This window comes from Sciurus carolinensis, chromosome 14, assembly GCF_902686445.1.
Source record: "Sciurus carolinensis chromosome 14, mSciCar1.2, whole genome shotgun sequence".
NCBI lineage: Eukaryota > Metazoa > Chordata > Mammalia > Rodentia > Sciuridae > Sciurus > Sciurus carolinensis.
This window is the reverse complement of record NC_062226.1, coordinates 33,251,029-33,266,614: the sequence shown is the minus strand read 5'-3', so window position 1 is coordinate 33,266,614 and position 15,586 is coordinate 33,251,029. Positions and strand designations below refer to the sequence as shown.

The following is a 15,586-nucleotide window of genomic DNA, read 5'->3' as shown; positions in this document are numbered from 1 at the left end:
AATAATTGATCTGGCTCCAGACATAGGGGACAGGTTGGGCCCGCATGATACATGTGAGGGGAAACTTTATTCCTCCATATATAGTAATCACATACAGTCAGTTCTCATTCACAGTAGCCACGCTCCGAAAAGCCTCTGCAAACACTGGAGTAGTGAACTCTTAGGGTGCATAGGAGTTGGGTTCCTGCAAAACCAGGTCATGGTGGTTTTATCAACTGCTAGGTAAGGAATCTTATTTCATGTGCATTTCTGTTTGAAAACATCCTTTTCTATATACGCTGTTGATTGACTACCATTGCGCTCAGGGCCAAGTACAGTGTAACTCATGCCTGAACCAAGCGCATGCCTGAGTGAAGCTCGCCTGACAGGTATTTTCTCCCTAAGGCACACCTCAAACTTTTTGCACATAGGAACTGTAGATAGTACCTTGGCATTATGATCAGGGCCGGTTGAGAATGGTGGGTGGTGCCACCAACACAAAGCTCAGTAAAAATGAAAATACGAAGCCCAACATAGAAAGGATGCTTACTTATATATGGCAGCTGGAACGACAAGGCCGGGCACTGCCTTGCTCCACCTGCTTGGGAACGTGAGTGGGGGCAACTTAAACTTTTTATCCTTGAACCTCTGTGAGAATGCAAAAAAAAAAAAAAAAAAAAAAAAAAAAACCCACAAGTTTTGGCGTTTATGAATAAACTTTAGCAAGTAGGTGAATTTACCTATATAGAACCAGTATCGAACACCAGTATCGTGACCGTGCCCATGTAGCCAGTCTGGGGTACGTAGTGTCACATGCTGGGTCAGGTACCCAAGTTACACCTTCACTCTTGGTATCCCGTACGGTTGAGTGCACGCCCAGGGTACGTGCAAAGGCGTGGTGTTTTTATCCGAAAGCCTTGCCCAGGGCAGGCCCACCTCCTTAGCTAGAGTTCTCTCGTCTCCTGCTCCAGGCCTCTTCAGAGCCTCTTTGAATTGTCCAAGAACCCGGAGGCTTATTCTCCTGCTTCCATCTCCAGACAGGCTTGGAGAGTGGCCAGCTCACTCCTGCCTCCCTTCCTCCTGGATGTCACGGCTGTGGAAGACAGGGCCTTCCGCCTGACAGCGCCGGTCTACCTCCCATCCAAGACCTTGCTGAATTCTCTCTGCCCAGTGGCAGAGATGTCCCCATGGTGTGCTAAGGTTTCAGCTCTGTTGGTTTTCTCCCCATGAACACCAGCCACACACTGCTGAGACGAGCCCATGACCCCACACTGAGGCCCTGTGAGAACCTGGGTATCAGCCAGCCTGTTCCTTCTTAGGCGAGGGATCTCAGGGGCTTGTGGTCACCTCAGACAGCACCCTCTTCTGCCCTTGCTCCCGAGACCTGTGGATAGGGGATCTGCTCTTCTGTACCACAAGGTCTTGGGCTTCAGACACAATGGCCTCCACCATCTCTGCACTGCCTGTCAGAGACCAGCTTTGCATGCCCCAGGCCAGGGTACTGTGTGTCCCATGTTTGCATAACTGAGGGCCACTTGACTACACAAGAAGGTCTTGCTTCAAGACACGATGAAAATCTCTTCTGAGTCGCCCCAGTAGCCCTGCAGGGTAGCAGTCACATAGATGAGCAAACTGAAGCTCTGGTGCGGAGGCTTACCGAGCCTGCCCAAGGCCTCGTGGCTGATGGGGGAGCACGGGGCATAGGGCCTGGCCGCTCTAGCGCCTCTTGTCCTGCTCTGCAGAGTCTGGGGCCTCTCAGCCTGGCCTCCCACTGGGCCCTCTCCACCTTGGGGTTCTCTGGTTTTCAGTCTCCACTTCCTCTTTCTTGCCTTGTGCTTCAGAGTAAAATATCTGCTCCTCACTTCGCGGTCTGGAACCCACAGTTCCCATTCCTGATGTTTCCTGGAGAATCTGCACCTTTAGGCTGAATGGCCCGTGAGCTGAGAGCTAAAATGTATTTTCGGTTCAAGGTCGGGGAGGAGGGTAGTGGTGACTCTCATCAAAGAAGAACCTCCGTGAAGGAGTGGAAACCAGAATTTTTTTTTTCAAACATTTACGTATTATTGCCACTTTGTTAAATATTCCACTTGCCAATTTTTAGTAGTTTAACTCTATATTGCAGGGACGGTCTCAGCCCTCAGCTCTGTTCTTTTGGCTGAACGTTTACCACATTAAATACAGGCTTGCTTTATGTAATTATCTAATTAAAGCTTTTTTTACTGCAGCATTTTATCCTGGCCATGGTGCATATATATTTATACCTGAATATATTGAGCATGTAGATTTTCACTCATGATGGCGTCTGGGATGCATACCTGTGTTTGAAAGTGAGTGTTCAGGCATTAATAGTAGATCCAAATGCCACAGCCTATGTCATGGTGAGACTGGTGTTCCTCTGGTCGGGTCTGAGGAGGACTCTGTGGTCACAGGCTCTGTGCTGGTGCACAGGACTGTGGATGCCGCCGTGGCCCCAGGGTTTGGCTCCTGGGCTCCGTCAGCAGGAGCACTGTGTCCTACCCTCACGCACCAGCTTGCCCTTCCCTGTAGCTGGAGCATCTGGGGACGGAATTTTCTGCGTGAACAGACTCTCATACGACGTGCCACCTCAAGGATGGTGGCTCTTTTTGTCTTCTTCCCGCTGCCCAGCATGCAGTAGATGCCAGTAAAAGTGGTAGTGGTAGGTGAGCACCCATGAAGAGGGACTTTAATAGGAACCTACAGGACCTGCAGAGACTCACCCCTGTGTTGTCTTCCAGGAACCCTTCGGTGATGTGACAGAGAGGAAGCAGCTCCGGGCCAAGCTCCAGTGCAAGAACTTCAGGTGGTTTTTGGAAACCGTGTATCCAGAACTGCATGTGCCCGAGGACAGGCCCGGCTTCTTTGGGATGGTGAGCAATGTGGGCTGTGGTGGGTGTGGAGTTCCCTGGGCCCAGATCTGATCTTGGGTAAGGAAAGCCCCTTTGTGGGGACCACACCCCTCTCACCTTCTCATCCATAGTCCTTTGCTCACCCCAGGGTGTCGGGGCCTTGGGTCCAGAATGTGAGAGCTGGAAGTCTCCTGGAAATTGGCAAGCGTGAGTCTGCCATGTATAGATGAGGAAACTGAGGCTTGCTTGGGTGTTTCCACGTCCTAATTTTTACTGATACCTTATCCCATTACTTCTGGTCTCCATTCCTAACTTACGAGTCCACAGAGGCAACGGTGGGGGGAAGAAACTCACTTCTAGTCTTTCAGAAAACCTAAAAGAAATGTTTCTGTTGTGAGGCCAGCTGAGATGCCGGCGTCTTTGGCTTTGGCAAGGAATCGCCCCCTCTCAGTCGCCGCTGCTGATGTTTTACCAGAAGTGCTGGCATTGTTCTGGAGGTCCTGGATAAATGACAAAGCAAGACATCACTTTTAAATTCTGTTTTCATTAGGACAACGTTCAAAGTACAGAAAGGCAGAGAGAATGGCATAATGAATGAGTCCTGATTCTAGAGTGTTCAAGACCCTGCCTCTCTGCCTCTGCCCTGTTCACCCTTCACACTTTCCTCTCTTGTAAGCAAACCCCGGGCATCATGTCTTGTCGCTGCTGTGCACTTCTGCATACAGCTTCATGAAATTTGGACCTCGTCTTAGAAAACCGCAGACTTCACCACACCTAATGAAGAAAACACTGATTTCTTGATGTCGTTGACTCTCTGTCTCTAATCCATATTCCCCTGATTTTTTCGAATTCCTCTGCAGGTGGTTGGCTAATTCCAACGGGAACCCAAGCAAACCTCACACGTGTTTGCCCATCACGTCTTGTTTCCAAAGTCTCTTTTAATCTAGGTCCCCTTCCCTTTTTCTTCTTCTGCTGTTAATACTTTTAAGTTGTTGAAAAACACAGGATGGGTTGTGTGCGCAGCATCTCACTCAGAATGACTCTTGGTTTCTCCTTGCTGTCTGGAAGTTGCTCCTCTCTTCCCACATTTTCTTTCTTTCTTTAAAAACTTTTTTTTTTTTTTAGTTGGATGGACATAAAACCTTTACTTACTTATTTATTTATTTATTTAACGTGCCACTGAGGATTGAACCCAGTGCCTCACACATCCAAGGCAAGAGCTCTACCGCTGAGCTACAGCCCCAGTCCCCTTACGATGGGAGTGAGGTCTGAAGGTTTGACTGGAGTCAGGGAGGAGAACCCCGGAGGGCGTGTTCACGTAGGCCACATCAGGAGCACATAAGGGCTGGCCATCTTGCTTTTAGTGATAGGGTGCTCCCATGGGTTGATGGGTAACCATGGCCTGGAGGATCTTGATGAGAATCGCTGTCGGCTCTGCGTAATGGTTTGGTAGCCATCGCTAGCCAGTGCCTGGATCTGTTATTTCAAATGCAGTTGCCAAATGATGATTTTTCTCATTCTTTAATTTCTTCTGCACTTATTAGCTGTAATTTTTCTGTAAAAAATAAAAAGGAACATTCCCCTATTAACCACGATGTTGATATCCATATAATTTAGGTTTTCATACAGAAGAGGCCTGATAAATTCTTATGCCTTTCTCTTGATTTTCCTAGTTTCCTACAGTTGTGTCCAGTGGGGTTTTTTTGTTTGTTGGCTCATTTTTTCTTTGGCTCTTTCTTTTCTAGAGTATCAATGTAAACTAGTGGGCTATAATAAGTGCTTGTGGGAATGAGTTCATGGTCTCACCTTCTGCCTTCTACCATGTAAGGACACATGAGGAGGTCCTCATCAGATGTTGGTGCCTCGATCTTGGCCTTCCCAGTCCCCAGAACTGTGGGGAAATAACTTTCTGTTTTTTATAAGTTACCTGGTCTATGGTATTCTGTTATAGCAGCACAGACAAAGATACCATGTGTGTATGGCCAATGCATTTCAATTGAGTCAGTCTTTTTTTTTTTTAATATTTAAATTGTTCTATCTTTGGTTAATGGAAACCTTTTGATTTTGGTTTCTGTGACCTTTGACCCCATTATATTGGCTTTGATCGCTTGCTTAATTCTGGCCAAGTTATCTCATGTTCATCTTAAATATTTCCTTCCCTTCCCCCCAGAAGCCCTGTCCTTTTGGCAAGGGACAGCAATCCAAGTCCACGCGGAGCCTGATGGGGCCGATCACTCCATGTGATCCCACAGAAATGTAATGTGAGCCATATAAGTCATTTTAAAAATGTTAGCAACCTTATTAAATGAAGAAACAAGCAAAGTTAATAACATAGTTAACCCAGCATATCAAAAATATTAGCATTCCAATTTCAACATATAGTTGATATAAAAATTAAGAAAAATTAATTTTTTATTCTTTTTAAAATAGTAAGTCTTAAAATATGCCGTGTATTTTATAAATAGATCTCATCTCAGTTTGGATTCTGCACGTTCCAGTGACCAGTGCACTCCAGGTAGGAGGTAGTACCATGCAGCCCTGAAGTTTTCAGTGGCTCAGAAAGGACATACATATTTTTGAGAAAAAAAAATCATGAGCTTATATTAACATCTTAAATTCAAATCTAATAAGATTTTGCTTCTTTGATGTAATACATTTATTGATTTTTTCTTACACTGAAAATCTTGGTTTATAATAACATTAACATACTTACTTGCCAGGCAAGACGGCACACACCTGTAATCCCAGCTACTCATGAGGCTGAGGCAGGAGGATCTCAAGTTCAAGGCCAGCCTGGGAGACTTACTGAGATCCTGTCTCAAAATAAAAAATAAAAAGGGCTGGGGATATAGCTTAGCGGTAGAGCACCCCTGGGTTCAATCCCCAGTATCCCTACCAGGGGGAAAAAAAAAATAAGCAAAAAACCCAAAAAACCCCAGAAAAACCTAACTTGCTTTATTCCAAAATAAATAGTTTTCAAACAATAATACAGTATTACAATGCCAGGGTTATACTGAAAGAAGTTTGTAAGATTTCCATGCAGTTCTGTTTGCTTATTGAATATATTTCATTGAGGAAACATTATCAAACATACTATGCTCTGAAGACATTTTAAAAAGTCCTTTTCTCTGTATCACCAGCTTGATTTAGTTTGCTTAGTTAATCGCACGCAGTTCAAGGCTATAACCCAGATATATTTGAAGCTGTGCAGCAATAAAGCTGCTATTCTGAAAGAAAGAGAAGCTTTGGGTCTGGAAAGGTTAATCTCTCAATCTTCAGACTGATCATCCTAAAATGGGGGTCAAGATTGCTTGGACAGTCGAGAATGGAAAGACACCGTCAAACTAGACAGTGCTCTACAGGAGAAAGCTTTCTCCCTGGAGCCAGGTCTGAGGCAGACTCTCCTCTTGTTTTGTTTGCCCTCCTTGGAGCCTGATGTGGGATCTCTTGGTGTGTCTACATCTAGACCAAAATGCCATCTTTATGTTTGGTTTAGCTCCAGAACAAAGGATTAAAAGACTACTGCTTCGACTATAACCCTCCGGATGAGAACCAAGTCATAGGGCACCAGGTCCTTCTCTATGTCTGTCACGGCCTGGGCCAGAACCAGGTAGGTGTGGGCCTTGAAAGAGGAACGTGGGGCAAAGCTGTATACTTTAAAAAAGTGTCAAATATCTGATTTGGGGCTTGGGGTTGTAGTTCATGTGCTAGCATGTGCGAGGCCCTGGGTTCCATCCCTAGCACTTCAATTTTTTAAAAAATTTTTTGATTGTTTTTTTTTTCATTATAGAAGTAAGAAATGCTCATTGCAGAACACTTGGGAAATTTAAAACGTAGAAGCAGGGAGTGAATGGAGAGCCCCAGAGAGACCACTACAGTTAAGATCTTCCCGTCTTTGTTTATACATGAGTTTTATAGTGTGTCTTTTAAATGGTTGTTATCATAATGCCTACATATTTTAACTTTATCATACTTATGTTATTAGGTGTTCTTTGAGAACATCATTCCCAAAGATATTTAATTGTGTGCCTGTTTTGCTGTTTAGATAACTGGTTGTCTCCCTATTTTTGTAATTATAAACAACTCTTCCACTAACATCTTTGCTTAGAAAGAAGGAAGGGAAAAAAAAAAAAACAGATTTGCATTTTAGATGATTTCCTTAGAATTAATTCTTAAATGGAATTATAGGTTTTCATAGACAGCGCTGTTCTTCAAAATGGTGTTTAGGGAACTTGTCTTAGCTGGGAGCCCAGGTGGATCTTTTTGCGGGTCTGGAGATTCGAACCGTGGTCCTCACGCATGTTAGGCGAGCGCTCTCCAAGAGGAGCTATCTCTCGAGCTCCCAGGTGGATCTTTTTGGATTCATCAGACTGAGAAGGGGAGACAGTCCTAGAGGGTCTGAGGACCAGAACAGGAATCTCTGCCCAGGAAGGCAGGTGGACCCAGCAGAGAGTGCAGGGCTAGGAGGCGGGTTGGCTGTGGACCACCAAAGCTTTACTGTGCTGCGGCGTATTGGGCACCTGGAGATGACGGAAGCGGGAGCTTCGGCAGTTTTCTTCCAATCCACATTCACCCCGATTCCACTGGATTGCTAATCTCCTTATGGTCAGCAGTAAAATGGTCATTTGGACCACTGCTACCTCTAATTATTGAGGCTCTTCTCACTTCTTAGAACAGTGTTCCTCAAAGCTGATGGTAGCTGACCTGTTCTGTCAGCTTCCCTGGGAGCTTAGAGCTGCAGATTCTCAGACCCATCCGCCCCACCAAATCCCAGCCTCCCGCTCTGCAGCTCCCAGGGAGGGAGACATGTCTGAGAAGCTTTGCTCCACAGGCCTTAGCACAGATACCTGGGTCAGTGGTGGGGGGACAGATGGGTGTCATGTAGAAAATGCTGCTCCTTTAGCCCATCTCAGATAGAAGGGGGCTTCATCCCCCTCTGGGGTGGGGCCAGGATCCAGTATTTTCCCAAGGGTGTAGATAGTTCTGGGCACATGGATAGGCCAAGTCTTCCCCTCGTGGTCCTGCTGCCTGCCCTGCATGGTACTTCCTAGTTTCCAGGCCCCTTTATATCATTTTATTGGATGGGGGATGAGACTGAGGGAAAGGAGAGGGAGCGGCTGGTCCAGGTCACAGACAGTCCCCCCAGGTGTAGCGTTTCTTTCCTGCCCAGCACCAGCCTGTTCTCACCATCCAGCAAGTGAAACGGGCACCAGCAGGGGCCACTCCATTGTTACCCGTCACACACTGCAGTAGAGGTCAGCTGAGCTGCAGGAGGGGCTGGAGTCTGATCAGACAGGCGATGGCGTGGTGAGGGAGACTGCTGACGCCAGCCACACAGCTGCGTGGGCTCCAGGTCAGTGGGCTCCCCTCCGTCCATCAGCAGGTAGCTGACATGTGTTGTTGCTCTGCTTTTAGTTTTTCGAGTACACATCCCAGAAGGAGATACGCTATAACACCCACCAGCCAGAGGCCTGCATCGCGGTAGAGGCGGGAGCCGATGTCCTCATGATGCAACTCTGCGAGGACCACGTCCCCGAGGACCAGAAGTTCCTCCTTCGGGAGGTCAGTGAGCACTCAGCCCTTCCCTGCCCTCAGTCTGGGTCTGTCGGGGGAGCGTGGAAGTTGGAGCTCTCCCTGGTGGAGTCCTGGGGTCTCAGGTCAACCTACTCTGGCAGAGCAGGAACTGCCCTGTGAACCCAAGGAGGTGGCTGTGGCCTAAGTGTCCACAGCATCCCGGGTCAGGAGCATGTCCTTCTCCCCTTCTGTCCTTCCCATTACCCTGAGCTACAGGGTCCATGTAGGAGGAAGTGAAGATCTAGCCAGCGTTATCTGGAGATAAAACGGGTGAGGAGCTGAGGTTAGATCCGGGTACTCGGCACCGCATTTCTCTAAGCCTCCTCTTTCCCAGCTCTAAAATGGGCACAGTAATTAATTACTGTCTGGTTTTACTCTGAGGATTTAGTGTGTACCCAGAAATGTTGGGTCTTTGGAAACAGTGAAGCTCTATAGAGGCAAGTTGTTACTTGTGGTATTACAACCAGGAAAGATACTCTGGGATGCAGTTGGCTCTCCAAACACTCCTTGCTGATTCAGAACGGGGTGTTATTTCAGGCCAAGAAGGCACTAGCCCTGACGCACTGCAGCAGGACTTTAAAAAGCATTTGGAGAAATATGTCCAAAGAAAATAATTTGATAGAAAAGATTAGGTATCTTTTATCTCCCTGGGAAACTTCCATTCCCAGCCTGGCCTCAGAGAAGGAAAGATTCTTCTATACTGTTTGTAAATGGGTTAATCCGAAGTATGACAAAAAGTTAGAATATATTTTCCTATAGAAAAAAAAGTTATAATTGGCAATGGAATTTGCAATTTCTGCCCAGAAATGCCAAGCGCTGTAGCGCTGTCTATTTGCTATAAGAAAATAGGAAGAAATACTTGAGGCTGCCCCCCAAAGCCTGTTCTTTAATGCCCTTCCCCATGCTTTCCTTCCAACCATAAGCTGAGCTGTGTCCCCAAGGAGGAGTAATGTGAACTTGAAGCAATAAAATTGGTTTGACGTATCATTAAAAATTTTATCTTAAATCTCAGTGACCATTTAAGGAGAAGTAAGTTTAGAAGGGTGAGCAGGGAAGACTTTATTTAATTATTTACTTTCAAGTGACTCTGAAGGCAACTATGAGCGCCTTGAAGAGTGTTCCAGGTTAACAGCATCAGAAGCCTATTGCATCTGATTTTGTTTCCTGGGCTTCTCTCCCCTGCAGCTGGCAGGTTGCTTGGCCTACCTGTTTGCTGCTTGGCCATGATTAAGTTCACCACACCTGGGGCCTTGAGCTTAGCCAGAGGCGGTGGACAAGATGAACACTGGGGCTGGGAGAGAGGCTGACCGAACAGGCTCAGCAAGGACGGGGAGAGAGCAGGGAAGGCCCTATGTGAAGATTGTTGTCTTCTGGGGTGTGGAACTGGGACCTGCCTAGAGCCACTGCCTCTCACCCAGACAGGTAACAGGTGAGGAACTAGGCCAGATGGCCAGGGGACTTCCCTGCTCACCCTGCTGGGCTGTGGCCAAGTATCCTGACTGTGTTGAAGTATATAAGAGGAAGAGATCACCAGGGATGGAACTGATTGACCTAAGAGAAGTGAAAGAGATAAAGGATCTTTGTGGTTTCCCTGCAGCAAGCAAAACGGAATAGGGATGAAATGTAGGGTCTGACAGATCCTGTGAGCAGCCAGCAGGTGGCGCCATTGGCCCCACGCAGGGCAAGCGCCTATAGACTGTGCTTGCCTCCTGTTGTTCTGCCCACAGGGGGCAGTCCTGAGTTGCCATCACCCTGCAATTCATATTTACGGTTGACCCTGCAATAAATATTTTTGAAATAATGAAAAAAATCACACCCTGAACTCTTCAGAACTTGTTTTAAGAGAAAAGAGGCTTTTCCGAGGGGTCACTTGTATTGAACAGTCAATGTCTGTTATCATTTGTAGGATGGTTCTTTATTTCACGAACAATCCAAGAAATGTGTCCAGGCTGTGAAGGAGGAGTTCAGCGACAGTTCCATGCCACTCTTACGAGACTGCACCAACTTGGATGATCAGAAATGGTTCTTCAAGGAGCGTATGTCATGAAGCATCACTGTGCCGAGGAGTCGGTTAAGGGCCTCTGGACTCTGTGCCCAACAGACTTGTCAGTGAAGTGACATAGCCCACCAAAAACTAGGCTGCTCTGCTTTTTTAAGGAAATAACTTCACTATTTGTGAACATGTTGGATTTAGTAAGAAATGTGAATATACTTTGTACTGATTTTGAAAACTTAAAATGTTTTCCCAAATACCCTATTTTCCAAGGGTAATCATAAGAGGTTGTTTGGTATTTGGAAAATTAAAACCTTATAATATTTTTCTATCCAGATGTATATTCTATAGTTGTACTTTTTATTCTCATTAACAAAAAAAAAAAAAAAAAAGAAATATTTTATTTTGGTACTCACAGGGTTTCCCAGGTACGAAGATATTTGTCATGTACTTCGCACAAACTGGTACGACCTCAAATGTTGGGTTAGTATTTCCTCAGTGTGGACACAAGAACCTTGTTATATTGATTTCTTCAGTTCTGGAGATGGTCTTGATTTATTTAATAAAGAATGTTTTGGGGTTATGTGTCGCTTCACCATCAAAACTCTTGTCACGTTCATTTTGGCCGGAGGGGACTAACCAAAGCTGAAATCTCAAACAATTTGATTTACCAAGATAAATATAAACCTGAAAGAGGACTTCCAACAGTGCCTAGCAGGGGGATGGCTGGTTGCATTTCGTAATGACCAGTCTGACTTTAAAACGTGTTTATGTCATTAAAAATTTTTATCACACCTGTGTGTCCATATGAAATTCACTCCTCAAGCACGCGCATTAATGATATTTGATCATTTACGTCAGCGTCAGACTTTGGGCTGCAGCAGACTGTGGAAGCTTTCCTCGATGATTCTGGTTTCGGGATGGCCCCAGGTCAGCCTCATCACCTTGGTAGAGTCGATGTGAATGATTGAAAAAAGGACCCATCAGTGCGAATGTGGACCGCAGATCTTTGTTTTTGTGCCAGTTGGTGTGAATGAGCGCAGACAGTGTCTTTGTTGATTGAAGAGCATCGCCCTGTGTCTCAGTCTCCTTTTTAGGAACGTTCTCCTTGATGAGAGATCCTGACGGGGATCACGTTAGCAGTTACCCAGGAAGAACTGATCGGCCCGGCTGGGATCCACCTGGCGCATCTTAACTGGGCGGGTCTTTAGCTTCTGATCCGAACAGTGGAGATCATGAGGTCAGAGTTGGCGTGGTCGTGAGGATTTAAATAACAGTGAACAGGTGAGGGCTTAGTCTAGTCCCAGGCACACAGCATAGGAGTTAGGAAACGTGTTTTGTTTATGTGGGTCAGTTCCAGACTTCTTTATGGATTGAGTCTCTCTTACTCTGAAATGTCCTGCATTGACCAGCTTCTCTTTCCCTTTCTATTAAAGTAGTGCTTTTTACACTTTAACGGGCACTGTGGGGGATCAGCTCGCTTCAGATTTGGAGTCCTTAGCTGTAGGATGGGGCCTGAGGTTCTGCATGTCCCATAAACTCTTAGGGGAGGCCATTGCTTCCAGTTTGTGGAACATTTTGAGTAGCAAGATCCTTTTTTTTTTTTTAATTAATTTTTTAGTTGTAAATGAACTTTTATTTTACTTATTTATTTGTGGCACTGAGAATCAAACCCAGTGCCTCACACATACTAGGCAAGTGCTCTACCACTGAGCCACAACCCCGGCCCTAGTGGCAAGGTCTGAAGGGTGGGAGTAAGAGGAGAAAGCTCCTGGCTAGCCAGGCAGGCGTGTCTTCCTTGCACCACACACTAGGTGGAGGTGTTGGCTCAGGAGATGTGAGAGTGCTTTTGTGGGGCCAAGTCTGTTGGCCCAGTAAATCCCCCAAGTCAGAGAGCCTGGGATGGGAGACCTGGAAGGCACCCAGAGATGACCTGGCGCCAAATGTGACTGGTGGACCTGAGGCCAGCGAGGGAAGGGTTTTGCCTGAGGTCACACAGTAGGGTAGGGACGGCGTTCTCTCTGACCAACTTCACCATTTAGTAATCAGTGTTCTGAACTTGACCTGGGTTTGCACTTTTCCTTCAAGTGTTAAGTGGTCCTCTCTCCTTTTAAACTGCACCTTTAAAATTTTTGCTTTGCTATGCTATGTGAGTTGTAAAGTCAAATTAGTTTCCAGTCTTGATAAAAAGTTCTGAAGACTTTGCCACATGGTGTATCAGAGCCACAGCATGAGTCAGATGGAAAAATCAGCCTCTCGCTGTCTCCTGATGTTTGTGAGATTTAATGCACTGGACCCCAAATTTCTCACCTTTATATACAACGTTAGAGGCTATTTTAAAAACAAGTATCAGTTCATCTGATCTTGTAAGAGGGGTTGGTGAGGATTGTGGCCTCCCGTCTGCAGCGGCTGCTGATCATAACAGTAACAAGAGTACCAGGGCCTGGGCTCCGTTCTCGCACGTGAATTCGAGAACTTCATTCTCAGAACACCCGTGAGGCAGGTGCTGGTCCACACGAGCCCCGGGGTTTAGAGGTGAAGGATGCTGGGGCTCAGGGAGGGTAGGGAAAGTGACTGAGCTCACGCAGCTGGTGAGTGGCAGTGCTGGGATTTCACTGCTCTGTCCTGCCTTTCGGAGGGGAGGAGAGGCGACTCGGAATCCCGCAGCCCACACACTCTAACCCCGGGCCAGGTCGGACTCTTGGCCCGCTCACCCCACACTGCTGCCATGGCATGACCGTGAATGATGAGCCTGTCCCCTTGCAGACACGGGAGGCTGTGCTGATTTACGTCTCTGGGCAAGCGCACTTCTTGTGCAAGTGTCAGGCCAGGGACGATGGGCCCCGTGCAGAGCTCCTGGGGGACAACCTTTCCTGTGGAACTGCGTTTGCGCCCCTGCCAACCTTCCACCCTTTCTCTTTAAAACGGGGCTGTTTCCCCTTTTAAGATTCCTGCTTTGTCTCCAGAGAGGTCACAGTCAGTGACCAAGCCAGCGGCAGTTGCTCCACCCAGCCCTCATCGATCTCCAGATGTTGGAGCCCATGGGACAGAGAGTCCTGTCCCAACTGCAGGATCGTGATTCCTCTGTGAATCATCTCGAATGTTCTTTTACAAGGCAGAGGTCAGTGGAAGAGATTGCGCATGCGACTGTTAAGACGGCTATTTCAGCCTCCTCTAAAGAAATTGCCAGATGGGTGTGGCTTTTGGGCAGCCCGGGCTGATTGCAGGGCCCCGCAGGGTTCAAACTGCCAACTGTTATAAAAGAAGGCAAAGCACTGGGTTCCGACTCTGCAGGGACTTCAGGAAGTCCCGTATTCACCTTCCTCCTCATGCAGGAACCCTTCCTCTCGCCTCTAGCCGACCCTAGCTGATCCTCTGCCAGGAGGGGAGGTCCTCACTTGACACGCCACCCCCTCTGTTCCTGGGTGGCTTCCTAATGAGGCTGGATGTCACTGTGGTTGCCCTTATTGCTCTGGACCCCTGTGGAGGCCACCCAGCACGTCTGCTCTCCCTGTCCCAGGACAGCCCCTCAGAGAGGATATGTCCCCAAATATCCTTTGCCCCACAACAGCCTAGCTTCTTCAGACCATCTTTGTGGGATGTGACTTCCAGGGGACTCCGGGAGGGAATGAAGGCAGATGTCTGCGTTAATTATTCTGCATTTCACCAGAGGAGCAGGCTCCATTCTGCATCACTGCAGAGACATCCAGACCAGCTCAGGCTGACCCCAGACGCCCTCCTCCAGGCTGACAGAACCACATAGGGGTGTGGAGAGGCCGAGTGTGTGTGTGTGTGTGTGTGTGTGTATGTGTGTGTGAGAGAGACAGAGCAAGAGAGAGACAAGAAGGATATAGCTGGTGGCTTAAGAGAACAAAACCCTTCATTTTCCATAGTAGGAAGTCAGTAATAATGGCCTAGAATTGAAAAATCCTGAGAAAGCAGGATTAATAAGTGAAATACAGAGGCAACTCCAGGAAGAAGTAGTTTTGCAAGAGTTGAAGAGTGGGGCCTCTCGTGGGAACCTAACCTGCGGTGACAAGGGGTGAGGAGAGGTAGAACAGGGGGCTGTTGATTTGATGATAAATCTTGAGAACTATTTGGCTTTTTAAGGTAAGTACACATATTTCTTTTACATAAATCATCTTTAAAAATTCATCCAAGTGGAGTCTGAATCCAAATTCTTATGAGTGTTAGTTTTCCATTGCTGTGACAAAACACTTGGAGACAACCAACTTAGAGGAGGAAGGATGTAGTTTGGCTTACAGTTTCAGAGGTCTCAGTCCATGATTATCTGGGACCATTGGTCTGGCGTGGGGTGAGGTAGAACATCATGGCTGAAGAGTGTGGCAGAGGAAAGTTGCTCAGCTCCTGGCAGCCAAGAAGTACAGAGTGTTGGGGGAGCTCAGTCAGTCCAGCCAGGGGCTGGGGACAAAATAGACCTTCCAAAGGCACATCCCAGTGACCTACTTCCTCAAACAATCCTTACGGCCACCTCCCAATGGCACCATCGGCTGGGGAACCAGGCTTTTCACACCTGAATTTTGTGGGGACATTGAAGATCTGAACTGTGACAGGTAGGCTAACAATCAAGGACCGAGTTTTGGCTTTTGGGGGGACATGACAAATTGGTCATGAAAAGAAATCTGTCATTGAAAAGGAGTCAAAATTTGCAGTAGTCCAGTCTCCCGTGCGAATTCTGTTTGGTCGCTGGGACGGTGCATATCAGCCTCCTGTGCCACAATTTCCTAGCGCCACCCCGAGAGGTCGCCAGCATCCTGAGACGTGCAGGCGGAGCTGGGAGCAGGGAGCACCTGGGCAGCATCCAGCATCTGCGCTCAGGGACTGAGCAGACAAGGACTCGGAGATGCGCAGTTCCAGAGACAGCCTGGGGACCTGACCCCTGCTAGAAGCAACAGGAGAACCTGTCGCTCTTCATAAATCCCGTGCTGTTGCCACCAACAGAACAGAAGAGAGGCCGCCCGTCCTTCCCTCGCCCTCTGCAGGGATTGACTTTTCCTTTTCCCTCTGATCACTGGTTCGGCTTTCTGGGAACACTGAATCCAAGAGCTGCAGGGAGCTTGCGGGGTCACTTCAGTTCAGTCTTTTCACTGTAGAGTCGGGGACGCCAATTCCTGAGAGGGCGCCTGGGCGGGGCTGGCTCATCCTTCGTGCC

The 15,586-nt window shown here is 47.4% G+C and overlaps 1 protein-coding gene across 1 annotated transcript in view; it reads left to right on the top strand.

Annotated features, from left to right (window-relative positions):
- The window catches only part of Galnt12 (polypeptide N-acetylgalactosaminyltransferase 12), a 29,703-nt gene extending 18,707 nt beyond the window's left edge, over nucleotides 1-10,996 (top strand). Inside the window, exons 7-10 of the mRNA XM_047525714.1 lie at nucleotides 2,736-2,867; nucleotides 6,343-6,456; nucleotides 8,262-8,408; nucleotides 10,327-10,996. Of these exons, the coding sequence (XP_047381670.1) occupies nucleotides 2,736-2,867; nucleotides 6,343-6,456; nucleotides 8,262-8,408; nucleotides 10,327-10,467 (534 nt within the window). The 3' untranslated portion in view covers nucleotides 10,468-10,996. The remainder of the gene's footprint in view (nucleotides 1-2,735; nucleotides 2,868-6,342; nucleotides 6,457-8,261; nucleotides 8,409-10,326) is intronic.
- Nucleotides 10,997-15,586: the final 4,590 nt, after the last annotated feature.